This window comes from Mesoplodon mirus (genome assembly GCF_964341445.2).
Source record: "Mesoplodon mirus genome assembly, chromosome: 7".
Taxonomy (NCBI): Eukaryota; Metazoa; Chordata; class Mammalia; order Artiodactyla; family Ziphiidae; genus Mesoplodon; species Mesoplodon mirus.
This window is the reverse complement of record NC_138983.1, coordinates 75,453,999-75,472,426: the sequence shown is the minus strand read 5'-3', so window position 1 is coordinate 75,472,426 and position 18,428 is coordinate 75,453,999. Positions and strand designations below refer to the sequence as shown.

Sequence of the window (18,428 nt, the reverse complement as noted above, 5' to 3'; positions counted from 1 at the left end):
TTGTCATAATTGCTGCTGGCGTCTAGTGGGTAGAGGACAAGGATGCTGCTAAACACCCCACGATGCATAGGGCAGTCTCCCAAACAAAGAGTTACCTGGCTCAAAAAATCAGTACCGCTGATGTTGAGAAGACAAGCTCCAGAAAAATGGGGACCATGCGGCTTTTGCTCACTATCTCCCTCCTTGTGCCCAGCATGGCACCTGGCAACGAGTGGTGCATAGTGGGCATGTTTGTTGAATGAACGAATGAAGGTTAAGTGGAAAATAGCCTCCCTCCTTTTTATTAAAGGAATCTCATTTCTGTGCAGCAGAAACCATACCCTCACAAAATTTGGCCCAACCTTCTCCTAGCTCTGGAACCTGGTGGGTGGGCATCCCTTCAGAACCTTTCCAGAGACAATGCAGATAGTGTTTGCAGCTGCATCTCCCTAAGACCCCAACCAGCCAGCTGGCTGTTGGAAGCCCAACTGACTGCATGGAAAGGCCACCAGACTGAATAGGGGACCTGATCTGAACGACCACAAATAACCATAATAAGACACCTTAAAAAATAAATTGGCTTTTAATGCTTGCCATGAGCATCTCTTAGCCCTAGCATTTGTTGGCACTACCCTGAAAACCTCTGAGATTTAAAAAAAAACAACTACAAAAATATAAAGGCCCCCAAGTGACTGTGATAGACAAGAGTGGACATATTTGTCTATGTATCTATGGAGATGAGAATAAAAGAGGGTATCTGAAGATGACAATAAACTGGGCAGATCTGCTGCAAAAAGAACCTGAGATGCTGCTCAGTGTCTTCAGCTACCCTGAGCTGCATCCTCTGTACCTCTCCAGACGCCCCCTCTTTTCCTGAGGGGAGGGTCACTAAGGAAGAGCCTGGGCTACAGGATCCAAGCACGCAGTCCCCACCCGGTCTCTGCAGGCTAGCAGACACACCACCAGGGACACACCCCTAGTGTGTCTTCAATCATTATTCTGTGACCTTGGGTGAGGTACTTGACCTCCTGAAGCCTTACTTTTTCTTATCTGTTAAATGGGGACAATAATAGTAACTATGACACAAGGCTGCTACGATGGTTCAATGACATAAGGCATGGAGCCGGCTGAGCTCAACGCCTGGCACACAGTAAGCAGTTCACAGATGTCAGCTATTCTTCCTCCTGCTCTTTCGTTTAATTACTGCCAACCTTGGAGGATTGAGAGTTAGGAGGTTTCCTGCTCTGTGGTGTCAGTGGTGGGATGAGGGCTTGTTGCCAAGGGGAAGGTCAATCTTGGAAGCAGGACCATCAGGACATGAGATCCAGCTGAGCTCCCCACCTGGAGACGGTCCCTCCACTCCCAGCCTCAGAGAAGGAAGGTTCGATTTTATCAGGAAAACCAACACATTTCTGAAGACTCACATCTCTAGACGTGTGAGCAAATGTCTAGAAAAATTGTAGGAGAAAATGCTGGTACAGAGAGGATGGCTTTATTATGTTTTCCAAAAGCTGGTTTAGACCAGCTGCCGCAGCAAGCCACGCTATTCAGAGCTGTCCATTGTCATGTGTCAATCAAACACCCGATCAAACATCCATTTAGGATACAGGGCACCTTCAACCTAACAATCAAATTACTTCTGAAAACCCTGGAAAACACAAACTATGCTCCCTAAGAAAGGAAGGTTTTCTTGGATAATACCCTTTAAATACTGTTTGACAATAATAACTATCATCTATTAAAGTGCTCGCTATGAACTAGGCACTGGGATAAGCACTTTACATAATGATCTCCTTTAATTTTTCCATCATCATTTTACAGCTGGGAAATTGAAGTCCCAGAAAGGTTAGGAGCCTGCCCAAGGTCACAGAGCTTGCAGAGCTGGGATTAGGACACAGGTCTCTGATTCTAGAACTTGTGTCTTCTTAATCATCATGGCTCCCTTCTGCTGCCCTTTATGTGTTCATGTTTTTCAGTTTATAGCAAAAAGCAAATGTTAGGCAAGCTCATGACATAATGTTGTACATTAGCTTGTTGAATCTTTTCTGCAGAATACAACATGTGATGTGAAAAGGAGGGCCCAGAGATTGTCCGGGCCAGCATCAGTGCAATGTTATATCATGCTGTACACGATGGGAAGCCGCCTTTCTATTCAAACATTGGATCACTGGTACGGCCAGGCACCAACCAGTCCATACAGGTGTTAGCCCATCAGGGAGGACCTGGCCTCGAACCAATGATGTATACAGTGGTGCCAGGGCACACGGCTCGTGTCTGTCCTCATGCCCACCCTCCCCACGTGTCAGTCAATGCAGAGACAAAGTTTCTTTGGTTACCGTTCGGATCTCTACTCTTGAAAAAGTTGGCAAGTCAGGTTTTGCATCCAATATTTTCTGAACATTTTTTTCCATCCCGAGGGTCTTTAAGTCTAGAAATGATTCATCCATGTGGTCCTTGTGATCTATAAAAGAAATAATTTACACTCAAAAGAAAGGCTCAGGAAGAAGTTACTGCATGTAAAAGTCACAGCTGCTATTTACTGGACACTTACCACAGGCCAGTACTAATTAGCTCACCATCCTCCCTTGGCAGGTGAGGCATTGAGGCCCAGAGAGGTGAAATGACTTGTCCAAGGCCACACAGCTCATATGAGGCTGCAGCCTCCCAGGGCGGGGGCACTGAGGGGGAACCTTCGGCCACAGGTGTGAGGATGGACTTGAACCCAGGCTTCTGTGTCCTAGCCCAGGGCTCCACCCAGCAGCAAGCTTGGCTTCTTGAAAGCCCTATTCCCTCTAAACAGGGTATTTATCCTGGGAAGTTCCCCAAGGTTGGTCCTTGCACAGCATGCGTCTATGAAAAAGTTTCCACTGGGCCACAGTGAAATAAGAAAAAGAAGGACAAGGTTCTGAGTTTTTCATGAAATCCTGTTTATTTAATATCAAGGCCTGCTCTTGACTCTGAGCTCATGCCTACACATCTATTTTTTTTCCTGCCCATCTTTTTTTTATAACTATGTTTTTTTAGTTATGAAATGATGGGGATAGAAGATGGTGGTCCTGGCAAATTGGTTAGTCCCTAAAGTGAACCCTCAAGTCTGGGGCCCATGGTTCTCAGCACAGAGGGATGACTAAGCAGGAGGAAACTTACTTGACAAGCTGGCCTTCTCAAGTTCTTTAATTCGCGCACGAAGCTCAGATAAGGCCTTTTTCTGACACTGAATGACTTCCTCATGTCGGGACCCTTTGCACTTGGCTCCTAGATCACTGAAGGACTGCTCCTGTGGCCAGAATGGTGAGGACAGCAGCTTTATCAGTGATCACAATCTCACTCTCTTGTATTTGAAGAAACATGAACAAATCATGGATTAGCAGAAACCCTGTCACTTACTTAGTACCTTGGAAAATATCATTACAGGGCTTCAGCAGAGAAGGAATTTAAAAATTTCATTTCGAATACAAAGTCACATCTAGGAAGATTTCCAACTTTCCTACCTACTTAGCATCATTATAAATAAGAGATCCCCCCTATGTTCCCTCCCCATGTTTTATTTCTTTTTTTCTTCTAATGTTCTTCTAAGCTTGGGTTTCCACTTGTTGTCATTCTGGTCTCATCTCTGAACAATCACATCAAATTTGCTCCTGGAGGGGCTTTTTTTTTTTTGCCTGCACCATGAGGCATGCGGGATCTTAGTTCCCTGACCGGGGATCGAAACCGCGCCCCCTGCAGCGGAAGCACAGAGTCTTAATAACTGGAACACCAGGGAAGTCCCTGGAGGGGCTTTTATTTATTTATTTTTTTTCTGCGTTACGTGGGCCTCTCACTCTTGTGGCCTCTCCGGTTGCGGAGCACAGGCTCCGGACACGCAGGCTCAGTGGCCATCGCTCACGGGCCCAGCTGCTCCGCGGCATGTGGGATCCTCCCGGACCAAGGCATGAACCGGTGTCCCCTGCATCGGCAGGCAGACTCTCAACGCACTGCGCCACCAGGGAAGCCCCAGGTGGTTCTTATCGGCCAACTTGGGGAAAACCTTCTTCTCAGACTTTGTGGCTGAAAATGTAGTCTGCAGAGCTGTGCTATCGGTACCAGCTGGGAGCTGTTCAGAAATGCAGAATCCCAGGCTCCCCCCACCCGAGACCTGCTGAGTCACAATCTGCATTTCAACAACATCCACATATGATCCGTGGACACCTTTGAGTTGAGAGGTGCCACTGTAAAGTATCCTCTAATTGGCTGGTTTCTGGAAAAGTAAGTAGCAGTTTTGGCCATGTGTTTCCCCTGATATGCATGAAGAGAAAGACTGAAATACTATTGGTTGGTCTTGCACACACTTAGACACAAACCAGGAGCCGCAGTAACGACTGGGATTTGTATCAATAAAATCAGCTGCGGTATATAAACAAAGTACCATTTCTAGACATTTCAATAACCTTGCCTCTTCAAGTTGATCTTCAAGTTGATCTCTGAGTTTTAGGATTCAAGCTTCATGTTAATTCCTCCTACATCATTCACCCTCTTTAATTAATTTAGTTCCCAACAAGGAGTTGCTGAGATTCCTCCATCTAAGTACATGCCCTCTGTTTCTCATAGGAAAGCCCATTTCATCAGTTTCCAGTAGTAAAGAGAAGGACGGGGACCACCTTACCGATTCCTCTGCCATTAGCTGCTTGACTCTGGCTTTCAGCTTCTCCTCTTGCTGCGGTCTTTCCTCGGTCAGCTTCTCCTTCTCTGCCAGATGCTGCTGTAACTCTTCTTGCAGCAAATACTGCTGAGTTTCCCGAGAACTGTTGATCTTCATCTGAAATGAGGGGAAGGGGAACTGCAGCTGATGGGGGACAGGACTAACGCAGGAGTCATTTCCACTACCTTTGGGGGCGGGACAAAGGTTCACGAAACTTTCTTCAAAACACAGAAAAATGATGCTTAGCTTAGTAACTAATAGCGAAGTAGTAGAGCATCGTGGTTAAAAGCTCAGACTCTAGATCTAGATAGAATCTCAGCTCTAGTTCTTTCTAGACACTTCTTCGTATAGAAAATAAGTGGGTGAACTAAGGCAGGCCGTCTTCCTCCTCATTCATCCCTGCCGGCCGCTTGGGTGCGGGATTCCGTGGAGAGCATGGGCCCGTGAAGGGGCTCTGCAGCACGCCTACCTGACCTACTGCCCTTTCCAAATTGGCTTTAATGAGGTTTGCTCTGTTCCTCATTTCTTTCAGCTGAAGCAATTTCCTTCTGGAATCCTGCCGAAGCTTCTCTTCAACCTGAAAGGATGATGAAACCGAGGGCTTGCTGCTAATGTGATCATCATGCCCTCTGGGGAAACTCTTCTGGGGGGGCTAATGGCAGTGGGGGAGTCCCTGAGGGGTAGGGACAGCTGCAGCCCAGCAGCAGGGGTCACAGGCATGCACAGGGTGGAGGCAAACTCACAGGGAGTTGCCCCCTATGGGAAAGGGCCGAGCTCTGCACCCGGGGCTCAACTATGTTCTACCGCACACACCCATCCCAGCTCGGTCCCTAACCAGCCGTACGACACTCGGAAAGTTACTTCACTGCTCCGTGACTCAGTGTCCTCATCCGTCAAATGGGGATGATGATACTAGTATCACTGCATAGAGTTATTGTGGGGATTCAATGTTTGGAATAGTGCTTAAGGGCTCTGTGAGTGTGTTAAGTACCGTTGTAACCTATGAAAGGTGGACGGGAATGTCCGCCGTACAGTCTCGTTCTAATAACTCGTGATGGGTACTTGGAAATGTTATGATTGGGTTTATTATCATAACTGTTTGTCGTTACCACTTTGAGCACACTCACTGGTGGTAACCTCTCTGGAGGCTTCCTAAAGCAATGTCTATTAAGAATTGCAGCCTGCCAAGGAAGGCCTTTAAAGTGGAGAAGCTTGCCTACTTTTCCCCCCTTGCTTGGGTAACAGTCAACGCACGGTAAGCTTGGGAGTGCTCCACGCTACCCTTGGCTGGCCAGTGTAGGCCTCGCAGCTGCTCAGTTCTTGGATGCACCTGCTGAGCCCTGGGCCCTGGCACTAACAGGAAATGAGGCAAACTCTCGTAAATAAATGGAAAGTTTTTGTGCTGAAACAAATTCACAGGCTGTTTTTTTAGGGATCTGAAGAGGGGGATCACAGGGATGTAATAAAAGACCCAGAAAAGCCCTTAAGAGCTTTCTTCTGAGTAGTGTGGTCCAGTGGAAGAGCCTCTACCCAGCTCCGTTACCTTGGAAAAGTCATCTAAGCTCTCTGGGCCTTAGTTTTCTCCCAGGTCTAAACATGCTCTGACTTCTATGTCAGCAGCCTTTTTCATATGCTGCAAAAGCCAAGTCCAGCCTTGGACTCTGCCCTTATCTGTGCTCTGCATGAACAGCCCCCGTTCCCGTCCCCAAGCCTCAGAGTCACCTTCAACAGCCGCCCTGCTCCCTCTCTCACACTCGGGGGTCTCACGCCTGTCCTCCAACCCCTCTCACATGCAAGCTGGACTGTGACAAGTGGCCTCCTCGCCTCGAGTTTAGTTTCTTCCAGTGCAATCTTAACGGTACTGTGAGAGTTACCCAGCTGTAAGGCAGCTCTGTCCAACAGAACTTTCTGCAATGATACAGGTACTCTGAGCGAGGCTGTGTTGTCTAATATGGCAGCCACCAGGCACATCTGGGGATCGAGCACTCGAAATGGGGATGGTGTGACGGAGGAACTGAACTAAAAATTTTAGTTAATTTTCATTAATTTCAGTGTAAACAGTAGCATGTGGCTGTTTGCTACGCCAGGGTCACTGAAGTCAGACGAACCTGGAGTCAGACAAAACCGACTGTGCCATTGGGCTAGTTACTTTACTAGTAACTAGTAGCCTTGACTTTCTCATCTGTAAAATGGAGAGGATGATTTCTAGATCACAGCGCTGTTGTGAAGATGAAGAGATGAAATGTTCAGGGTAACTCCTAGTACGTGAGAAATTGTAACTACCATTTTCACCCTGATTACTGTCCACGAATGTCATTGCATCAGTCACTTGTTCAGAAGCCTTAGTAGCTCCCCACTGCCTGTGTGGTACAGAGCTCAAGCACCTGAACTAAGGCAAAACACCAAGCCAGGGATTCAAGAAGCCCCTACGAACTCAACGAGGTAAATAAAACTGAATCCACACCTAGATAAACCATAATAAAACTGCTGGAAATCAAGGGAAAAGACAATCTTAAAAGCAACCGGAGAAAAAGACAGATTATGCAAAGGTACAACAGTTAGGCTTACAGATGACTTCTAAATAGAAATAATAGGAGCCACAAGACAATAGTGACATATCTAATGCTGTATCTAATGTGCTGAAAGAAAAGAATTGCCATTGTAGAATTCAATACGCAGTCAAATGTGTTTTAAGAGTGAAGGTTAAATATACATCTCCAGACAGACACACAGGCACATTTGAGAATTTGTCATCAGCAGAGCCACAATGAGGGAAAACATTAAAGGGTATTCTTCAGACACAAGAAAAATGAACCCAGGTGGGTGATCAGAGATGCAGAAAAGACAAGCAACAGTAAGGGTAATGTGTGGATATGATACTGACTATAGAAAAACACTAATAATGTCTTGTGGGGTTTTAAGTATCAAGAGGAGTTTAGAAAATTACAGCAATGGCTTATAAATCTGGAGGGGGTAAGTGAAGTTAAGGTGTTTGAAACTCATTGCACTGTCAAGGAGAAGGGCATAATTATCAACTACTATTGCCTCTTGGTAAGTTAAGAATGCAGGGCTTCCCTGGTGGTGCAGTGGTGGAGAGTCCGCCTGCCGATGCAGGGGACATGGGTTCGTGTTCCGGTCCGGAAGGATCCCACATGCCACGGAGCGGCTGGGCCCGTGAGCCATGGCCGCTGAGCCTGTGCATCCGGAGCCTGTGCTCCACTACAGGAGAGGCCACAACAGTGAGAGGCCCGCGTACCGCAAAAAAAAAAAAAAAAAAAAAGAATGCATATTGTAGTCTTCAGGATGACTACTAAGAGAATAGTAGAAGAGTGAAAAACTTAATTAATGAGTGATTTTGGTGAGTCAAGGATGAATGCTATTGTCTTACTATTACTAAGAGAATAGTAAAAAAGTGAAATATTTCCAAGCTAATAGAGGGGGAAAGTGGAATAAGAGAAAACCATCCACTCAGAAGGAGGCAAGAAAGGAGAGAAAAAGGAACATACCACAGATGGTACATCTGGTATTGAGCAAGAAGGTAGATTTAAACCCCAGTACACGAGTAATTACATAATATAAATGGACTAAAAGTCAAAGATTGTCAAACTGGATTTTGTAAAAATGATACGCTATCTGAAGGCATATGTCTAAACCTTAAGACAAAAATTGACAGAGAACATATGAAAAAGATATGGTATGAAAACTCTAACCAACAGAAAGCCAGTGGTGAAGCTAAATGACAAAGGAGACATTAAGGGAGAAACACTACTAGAGATGAAAAGGGATATTTCATGATGATCTAAAGTTTTGCTCTACAGGAAGTATTAGGATTCTAAATTTATATGCACCTAGTAACACAGCCTCAAAATATATAAAGCAAAAATCGTTCATATTAAAAGAAGAAACACACAAATGACAAACATGTTGAGATTTTTAAAAACATTCTCAATGATGGAACAAAAAGACAAAAAAAAATCAATATGAGAATTTAAGTTGGATCAACATCATTGGCAAACTTGATTTAATGGATCAATTCTTTCTTAGATAATTTCACAATTAAGATCTGAAGGCAGTCTAGGGTTGTGGTTACACACAGGAGCTTTGGAGTCAGGCAGACCTGGATTCAAGTTCTGCCACAACTACTTTATGCAAGTGAACTTGGATAACTTCCTTCACCTCTGTGAGCCCCAGTTTTCCCGACTGTAAAGTGGGGTTAATACCAGTATAGACCGCATGGGGTCATTGTGAGGATGAACAGAGATGATGCAGGTGGAGTGCTGGCCCCAGAGTGGTTCCCAGGCCGACCTGTCCCTGCCATACCTTGCTCTTTTCCCACAGCGTCATAGAGATCAGGCTCTGCTCGGTACTGCTCCTTTTCAGCTCCACCCTGAGCTTCCTCATTTCTTTTTCCATGTCATGGATTTGCTGAAAGAGTTCCAACAACAGGGAAGTCAACTTCACAACTCATTTCATCCGGTTCATTAAGGCAGAAACCTAGTCTGGGATTCGCTTAACTCCTTCCCTTGGGGGACAATTCCACGTATTTGAGGCAAAGTAGACTTTCTTTCAACGGATGCAATGAAAGGGCTGGGTGAGGGAAAATTTGAGTTTCTTTTGAAGATCAGCATGGATCCTGGATTAAACAGTACAAGATACCTATCCACTCATTAGAGTCTCTTTCCTTGGGGCACATTTTTGAGTTCAATCTAAATAAGGGCTGTTTGGAAGACACAATGGGCACAGTTTGGAAGAAAAGAACAATGACATTTTTCTTTTTTCTCATTTGAGGCAGAGAAGTGTGCTCCTGACAGAGAGAAGAACACATGTCTCCTGCTCCCGTCCCAGGCACCGTCCTTCCCAACGGATGGAAAACGTATGCCTGGTGATGTGCACGAGGGTTCGGGCCGGTACAGGGGGTGAACATTTACATTGAGTGGTCATCTTTTCATTGTATTCATTTTTATGTTCACCTTCCATACAAGGCCAGTGATACATTTGCTTTTTATTTTGTTTTTATGAATTGTTGTAAAATTGAATGTATTTAAGTAAAAATACTTCAAGAAGAGTTGTGTTAATAACAGTGCTCAGGGCCGTGATAAAACTTGTGACAGTGGATCATGAAAGTCTGGGCATCACAAGTCCAGGGGTAGGGACCATGGTGAATTTCTAGCAGCATATGGTGGCCACCTCCCATCCCTTTCCCCAGGGGAAACCTGATGAGGGGCCTTGAGCCAACTGCCCAGAAAATCTGGGGAGAGTGTGTTTTCCATGGTCTTTTCACCCATCTCTTTGAGGCCAGCAAATCAAAGAATTAGGAGACTACATTAACAGACAAACACCCAGAAAGCCCCAGAGCTTGTGCTAGCTAATGGGCCAAGGAACCCCTCCAAAACCCTCAAGGCCACAATCTAGGCTTTCAGTGGACACCTAGGGGTCAGGAGGTTCAACGCACGGTTTTGCAGAGTTTTAACTCTTTCTCTTGGGCTTCCCACTTCTCCTTCTGGGCATCTTCCTTCTGTAACTCTTCTTTCAGCACTGAGCACTGTGGAGAAAAAGGACAAGGCCACGGGGGCTTGGCTGGGGGTCCCAAGTACCTGTGTTCATGCCCAGGAGTGTTTCCTGTTGTATAACCCAATCACACCTCTGAATTCTGAGAGGCGAGGTGTGATGGGAGCATGGGATCCTGCAGTCCTTCCCAGTTCACCCCTCTCCTGAGTTCTGAGGAATAGAGCATCTAAGTTCCTCTTCAAAAGCCAGCAAACTTCACTGCAGGGGAAATCCAGCTTTGTAGACTCTGGGTACTTAGGGTGCAGGAATTGGGATGTTTTCACGCTGTGACTGGTGAGGGTGGAGGGGGCCGAGCCAGTGAGCTGGGGTCCATCTTAGGGCTTTTGTGCAGGTTGCATCTCAAAGACACAACTGCCCTGACTGGTGTGGAGGGGTAAACGGAGCTGTCTTGCCCGAGGGCGGCTTGGCAACAGGCATTAAGGGCATAAGGATGGATGTGCCTTCTTTTGACCCAGCAATTCCCACTTTAGGAATGTACCTTAACGACAATGACTGGAGAAATAAGTAAATCTGTAGTTTCAAGGATGCTCTTCACAGAATTGTCAGTAACAGTGGAAGAAAAAAAAAAAAGAGGAAACAACCCAAGTGTTGTTTATAACAGCAGACCACTTTATAACACTGGATACATCCAGGAGAAAGTATGTAGCTTTTAAGACGAATGATAAGAGCGTTGATTTATTAGCACGGGAAAATAGTAAGCATTTAAAAATTTAAAAAATGTGCATAGTATAAATTAACTATAAAATGATTGATTGATTGATTTCTAGGCAATATATAGAAATAAGACTGGAAGAACATACATGAAAATATTAACACTGATTTCTCAAGGTAGCATTTCCTCTCCTCTCTTTTTATTTTTTCTTGTCAATGTCATCTACTTATTTTTCTAAAATTAACACACATGATGTATGTCATTAAAAAAAAGGCATCTCAAATGTTCACAAGAGCAGTACCCTTGGTGATGACGAGCCCTTGTGCTATTGGCCAGCACAGTCTAGAGGAGAAGGGACCTCATTCCAAGGTCAACGAGGAAGGGGAAACGGGGATATAAATCATCCAAATGCACTTCAGGAGGTAGAAGAGCCAAGCAGGTGCTGTCTTTGCAGATTCCTTCTACTTAGCACCAGCTCTGCATCCCCTTCCCGTCCCCAACACACACACACACACACACACACACACACACACACACACACACACACCACATTAAACAGCTATAGCACATGCCTGGGAAGACACTCTGCTTGGGAGAAACGAATGCAGAGGGCTTGGCCAGGCAGCTGACCCGGGGCAGAGGCAGAAGAGCACAATGAAAACCAGCCTCCCACTTCTCAGAAAACGATTTTGTCATCCCCATTTCACAGATGGGGAAATGGAGGCCAAATAAGTTGCAATAAAAGAAAGCTCTGGGATGGGACCCTGGTCTGTCTGATCCCAAAGCTCATGCAGTGCCTTTCACCAGCTCCAAACTGGGTATGGTACTACGTACCAGGTGTTACTTATTGTGCCTTTTCCTTGGAACCTCAAGATCTGTTCTCACCCCACCCCCATGCAGACCTAGCTATCGGGTAGCCTCTGGGAATCTCTGAGTTGCCACCTGAGATGAAAGCTTTGAGGTTTTACCTTGACTCACAGAAACAGGCACATCATGCAAATACTGAGAAACCTTATCCTATAGAGGCAGGATTCTAAAGTTAGCATTGAAGGCAAGATTTGCAAAGGGTCAAAGTTACATGTAAAGAGCTCTTTGCTTGCCTACCTCGTTCATCTTCCATAGAGACATTCTACACACTAAAGTCTAAGGAAGAAATGAGCGTCTGCGTGTTTGCATCTGGATCTTCAGACGTTCTGCTGTGAAGACAGTTATGAGAACCAGCGGTGCTGGGGCCACGATGCACCCGTGTGGTCATCCGTGCTCACAGGGAGATCGTATTCTGTTTAATGTCAAACTTTGCAATGGCAGTATATGCTCATAGGTGTGTTTGTTGCTGGGATTAAACAAACTCATTTATAATAGGGGTTAGAAAATGTTTGCTGGATTTGAAAATCTATTATGCTTCTTCTGAGCCACATACACGCTGTCCTTTGAAAGGCTTCAGAGAAGTTGGCCACCTGCCCAGCAGCTACCCTCCCTGTGTCCTTGGGCACTGGCCTCATCTCACCACCGTGTGTCATGTGACTCCACTGTGTCTGCTTTTCGCAGCTACAATTTGCTGATGACCCGACACTCACTCTGGAGCTGAGGGCTTCGAGCTGGTGATCCTTTTCTTTGTTCTCACTTTTCAGTTGATTCACCTCCTGTTGTAGTTGTTGAACTTGACCATCCTTTACTAACACGTCTCTTTGCAAAGATGACACCATCTCTGTAAAAGAACCAAACCAAACCAAAACAAAAGACTCATGGAGGTCAAAGAGGCAAGAAGGATTCTTGGCAACACCATGGCTCTCAGCCAACGTTCGGACAAGACGTTCAAAACCCGGGCCACCACCAGTGCCCGCCTAGAACTGGGGGGCTTTTTGCAAGGGTCCCAGAGCAGGAATGGGAATGAGAGCAAAGTCCACGGAACAGGGTTTGAGGCTTCAGTGAGAATGAGGGGCAGTCAGCACCAGCGAGAGGAGAAGCCTTTGGGGGCCCCTTGTGGGCACAGGCCAGGCAAAGCCGGGAGGAGAGGCCACACCATGGGCCTGGGGAACAAAGGCCCAGCACAGGGAAGGTCCAGGAATTCTTCTCCAGAGGCCAGGAGACGGGCGTGTGGCAGAGGGCACTGCTGGACACTATTGATGGGGTGGGTGGTTGGTTTCACAGTCCTCTGAGTTTGGACCCCTCTCTACCACTTATTAGCTTGGTGGTCTTGGACAAGCTATTTCACCTCCCACTGTCTGTCCCACACAGAGTTATTGTAAGGGTCAAATGATGCGATATGTCCCAAGAACACAAAGTGGCTAAATTATGTTTGTTCCATGGCGCCTATGATTTTTCTCGGCAGCCAGCTTCCAAAATGGGCCCAATGATCCCTACCACCTAGAATTCATGCCTTGTGTAGCCCCTCCCACCCTGAATAGGGCTGCCATGGGTAACCAATATGATACTCTGGAAATGACGGACTGTTTCCTCTCAGGCTGGGTCATAAAAGACACTGTGGCCTCCTCTTTGCTCTCTCTCCAATCACTCACTCTGGGGGAAGCCAACTGCTGTGTCGTGACGACACTCAAGCAGCCCTAGAGAGAAGCATGTGTGCTGAGGGACTAAGGCCTCCAGCCAATAGCCACATGAGCAGCCATTCTGAAGGGGGATCCTCCGGCTCCCCCCGAGGCTTTAGATGACATGACTGATGCCCCAGCCGACATCTTGCCTGCAACTCATGAGAACTAAGTCACCCCCCGCTCAAATTCCTGAACTACAGAAACTGGGGGAGATAATAAATATTGGTTGGGGTTTTATCCATTACATTTTGGGGTAACTTGTTATGCAGCAATAGATAACTACTCCATTACTGTAGTATCATTTTTTTTTAACATCTTTATTGGAGTATAATTGCTTTACAATGGTGTGTTAGTTTCTGCTTTATAACCAAGTGAATCAGTTATGCATATACATATCTCCCCATATCTCTTCCCTCTTGCATTGTAGTATCATTTTGAATAAAAGTGGGAAGAAGGGTGCATAAATGCAGTGGTATTGGGTTATCTCCTACGGTTCTTTTCTTAAAAGAACATCAGGCCCAGTTTTAGTGGTAGGTTTCAATCAAGAATGTCTATGAAATAAAGCACAAAATGCTCCAGAATTTCAGTTTAAAAATGAGCTTTGCCTCCAGGACACAGTTCAGTTACTTGGAAATCCCTCTGGGGCTTGCCACACTTTGAGTGGGTCCAGCCCATCTCAAGCATTATCCCAACCCAGGTCTGTCCGACTCCCTGATCGGAGAAGGTGGGATCTGAGACAGGCTTGATGCTTGGATGAGGTTTCACTGGCCGACATACGGGAGGAAGGTGAGGACCAGCGAGTTCATCCTTCCATTCCTGGTGCCCAGAACAGCACCTAGCCTGGGGGAGGTGCTCAGAAAATATCTGAGGACATCCCAAGTGAGGGAGGAGAATAAGCAGAGACCTGGGGGCAGCAGGGGGTGGGTGTGGGTGTGATTAAGTTGAAGAGTGAGGCAGAAGAAAAGCACAGATTCATACAGAGATGGGGATTCACGTGCGACTCAATGCTGTGCCTGGCTTCTACAGCTGTGGGCATGTTTCCTGCTACGCGCTGGCTGCCTTCAGAGTGATGTGCCCCTCCGAGGCTCACTGCCTCCTCCCTGTCACCTGCTTCTCTCCCTCCCCTCGTCTGTGAGTGGTCCCATCCTCTTCAGGTCTCTAGGCATGTCAGTTTCGGCTTAAAAAACTCCACTGGATTCCCAACACCCTTGGAATAAAAACCCAGACCCCCCGACCCTGCCCAGCCCCACAATCCTCTGTTCACTCCACGCAGCCTCGCTTGCCCTTGGCTTGTCCTTGCCCACCTGAAACAGGTCCTCTCTAAAAGAAGGACATAGCCGTGGAGGATACAGCATAAACTGGTTAGAATCGGCTAGGTCCAAGGGGGCGTAAGATTCGACTTCCAGTGGAACTGGAGCCCCATTACAGGCTCATTGTAATACATGAGCAAAATGACACACGCACCAGCACCAGGACTGTTCCGAGGCTGAGCATAAAGGTCAAAAAGTGGGTGGTGGGGCTTCCCTGGTGGCGCGGTGGTTGAGAGTCCGCCTGCCGATGCAGGGGACATGGGTTCGTGCCCCGGTCCGGGAAGATCCCACATGCCGTGGAGCGGATGGGCCCGTGAGCCATGGCCACTGAGCCTGCGTGTCCAGAGCCTGTGCTCCGCAACGGGAGAGACCACAACAGCGAGAGGCCCGCATACAGAAAAAAAAAAAAAAAAAAGTGGGTGTTGGCCCAATTCCTGGAAATCCCCGCCTCTTCCCCAAAATATTAGAGTTGTCCCAATCCTCCCACTCATTAGCCTATAAAATTACCCAGCCCATAAAAACTAACCGCCCCATATTTGGGGGCCTCTAGCCTTCTGAGATGGCCCACACTCTGTCTGTGGAGTGTGTTTCTCTCTAAAGAAATCCACTTCTTACTTTGTCTCTCACTGAATTCTTTCTGCGATGAGACATAAAGAACCTGAGCTTTAGTAAGTCCCGAGACCAGATGCATGATCTCGATTAAAAGATAGTGGGTTCTGACTGGGTTCGAGTCCCAGCCCACGGGTTCAAGTCCCACCTGAGTTCCATGGTTGCACACCCACTAAGCTGGTCCCCCTTGGCCTCCCCCCTTGAAGCGCTGGCCACCACGACACACAGTTTATTTTCTCCACAGCACCACTGCTCTCTGAAGTGGGCTTGTTTATTCATCTGTTTACTTTTATTGTCTGTCACCCCCTCCCAAATCTGTGAGTACAGGAATCTGACTGTCTTGCTTGGCTCTCCCTCCCCGGAGCCTGGAACGGGGCCTGACACCTAGAAGGAGCTCAAGAAACATGTGGAAGCAATGAAGGAATCCAGGGAAATCAAAGCTCAGTCACAGCTGTGCATTGGCTGCCCCTCTCCCAACCCAAGCCCTTTATCAGGGAACCACCTCTGATCAAATTAGAAAATGGTTTCCTTTGGGCCCAAGTGCACTCGGCTGAAATGGGTGAGACTATGGGTGCCTTAAAGGAGTGACCCCATTTTGTCCATGCTCTAGTTTGCACTCAGGCTGCTTTGTGGAACCACCCAAGCCACAAGGCGACCTGTGTTCTCCCTGGTGGGGCCAGTGCTCAGGAGACCTTGTAGCCAAGAGATACCATTCTCTCAAATATTTACCAGGCCCTGCCCTCGGAACTGGGTGGCAAGAAACCTCCACTGAGGGAGAACTCTAATGCACCGACACGGGTGATCCCTGAGCCTGCACCCGTGTCACGGGCACAGGTGCGCTGGTTGACTGGTGATGTCTGCAGGGGGAGGGCAGAAGCTCTGGGGCCTGAATGCAGAAGGGCCTCACCTGACGTGATTGCAGCATCCCTCCTTAAGTTCTCGGCCTCGTGCTTCAGGGAGGTGATTTCCAGGGTCTGGCTCAGCACCTGGTTGTAGCCTTGCTGTAGGGCACTGATCTGTGGAAGGAGGCAACACACAGTCAGAGGGGGTCAGCCAGGCCTGCAGGACACGCCGGTACTTCTCCAACGTTGGGCAAAGAGTCGGGCTGATCTTGGATCGGGGTGTTGGGGAAACCAAGGTTTTCAGTTGTCACTAGTGGAAGGGGCAGGAGGGGCCTGTTCCTTCAGTGACCACCATGTCATCGGTCCTCAAGACACGAACCTTATCTTTGTGGCCACCCAGGGGCTCCGGTGCTGCTGTCTTCCTATGACCTGTGGGTTTTCATCCATAAATAGACCAGCTGTTGGTTCCAGATCATCCAGCACTGACTGGATGCACAGCAAAGTTCAAGAGCCGGGAGCAGGTTATGAAATGAATTCCCTCTAATGAGAATAGAGGGTAGTTTATACCTCACAGAACACTCCAGAGTTTACAGAGCCCGTTCACACATGCTACACTGATACTCGTCACAGCGTTGCTGAAGGCTGACGTTCCCATTAATGTGCGCATTTTGCAAGGGAGCCAGGTTGAGACTCAGAGAGGCGAGGCCCCCTGCTCGGGATCACGCGGCTGGTCAGACGTGGAGTCTGATTCAAACCCAGTCTTTAGTTGCCTGGTTCCTCCTTCCCAGGTGGCTCTAGGAATGAGCGTGAGAAGTTGGAGGCTGTAAAGCATGGCATGGACTCGGGAGCCGGACTGTGGCCTTCAAGTCCTGCCTCTGCCAGTTAACGGGCTTTGTGAGCACAAGGAGGACACCATATTCTGTTTCCTTTTGTTCAGTCTGCACGCGGGGTGATGGTAGTCCCAACCTGATAGGATTGTTAGAAGTATTTTAATAAGTTAACATGTGTACAGGTGCTCAGATCAAGCCTGGCACACGGCACAGGGGGATGAGCTATGACGGTCCTCTCCTCTGACTACCCACGGGGTGTTTTCTTTCTTTTGTTTTGGGTTTATTTTGGGTTTTTTTTGCTGTATGCGGGCCTCTCACAGTTGTGGCCTCTCCCATTGCAGAGCACAGGCTCCGGTCGCGCAGGCTCAGCGACCATGGCTCAGGGGCCCAGCTACTCCGCGGCATGTGGTATCTTTCCGGACCGGGGCACGAACCCGTGTCCCCTGCATCGGCAGGTGGACTCTCGACCACTGCGCCACCAGGGAAGCCCTCACGGTGTGTTTTAGCTTCAACTTCCCTCGTCCGTCTCTGGGGAAGGTAGTTGGTAATCTTTATGTGTGCATTTGTAAGCCTTGCCAGGCTCACTTAAATGCCAGTGTGGTTGTTATTAAGAGGAAATACAGGGGCTTCCCTGGTGACGAGGTGGGTGACAGTCCGCCTGCCGATGCAGGTGACGCGGGTTCGTGACCCAGTCCGGGAAGATCCCACATGCCGCGGTGCGGCTGGGTCTGTGGGCCATGGCCGCCGAGCCTGCGCATCCGGAGCCTGTGCCCCGCAATGGGAGAGGCCACAACAGTGAGAGGCCCGCGTACCGCAAAAAAAAAAAATAATAAAAAAATAAAGGAAATACAGGAATCGTGGGTGGGAGCACCACAGGCCGGCTCTATCTATGGCTGCTGTGAGCACCCTCTAAGTCCATGGCTCAGAGCCCCCTCAAGGGCGGGCCCCCCTCCAGGAGTCTAGGTCTACACGTGGGGTGCGGAAGGCTCTCCATCAAATGCAACGTTGGTAAGGGCCCGAAAGTAGCTGCCAGGCCTCGGCCTCCACAGAGCAGGTACCCGAGAGGCCGGGAAAGAGAGCTGGGCCCAGAACCCCCTCCCTCTCGGTCTGATGTGGCCAGACTGCTTGTTCTGAGTGGCCCGGACATTCCCACCTCAAGGTGCACTGTGGGCCTTTGCCCTGTGATTTTTCAGATGTCAGGCCTCAGTACTCCCACAGGGACACGTTTATTGGGGCATAAATGTCAAGCAATCCGTAGACAGGACAAGAGCTAGCTTGTTTTGTTTTTTTTTGTTTTTTTTTTGCTGTACGCGGGCTTCTCACTGTTGTGGCCTCTCCCGTTGTGGAGCACAGGCTCCGGAAGTGCAGGCTCAGTGGCCATGGCCCACGGGCCCAGCCGCTCCGCAGCATG

The 18,428-nt window shown here is 48.0% G+C and overlaps 1 protein-coding gene across 1 annotated transcript in view; it reads right to left on the bottom strand.

Moving 5' to 3' along the window:
* The window catches only part of LOC309808807 (forkhead-associated domain-containing protein 1-like), a gene marked incomplete at both ends in the record, with an annotated part of 80,793 nt that overhangs the window by 2,070 nt on the left and 60,295 nt on the right, over positions 1 to 18,428 (bottom strand). Inside the window, 7 exons of the mRNA XM_082629382.1 lie at positions 2,316 to 2,440; positions 3,127 to 3,247; positions 5,133 to 5,234; positions 8,978 to 9,082; positions 10,110 to 10,199; positions 12,455 to 12,585; positions 16,253 to 16,361. Of these exons, the coding sequence (XP_082485508.1) occupies positions 2,316 to 2,440; positions 3,127 to 3,247; positions 5,133 to 5,234; positions 8,978 to 9,082; positions 10,110 to 10,199; positions 12,455 to 12,585; positions 16,253 to 16,361 (783 nt within the window). The remainder of the gene's footprint in view (positions 1 to 2,315; positions 2,441 to 3,126; positions 3,248 to 5,132; positions 5,235 to 8,977; positions 9,083 to 10,109; positions 10,200 to 12,454; positions 12,586 to 16,252; positions 16,362 to 18,428) is intronic.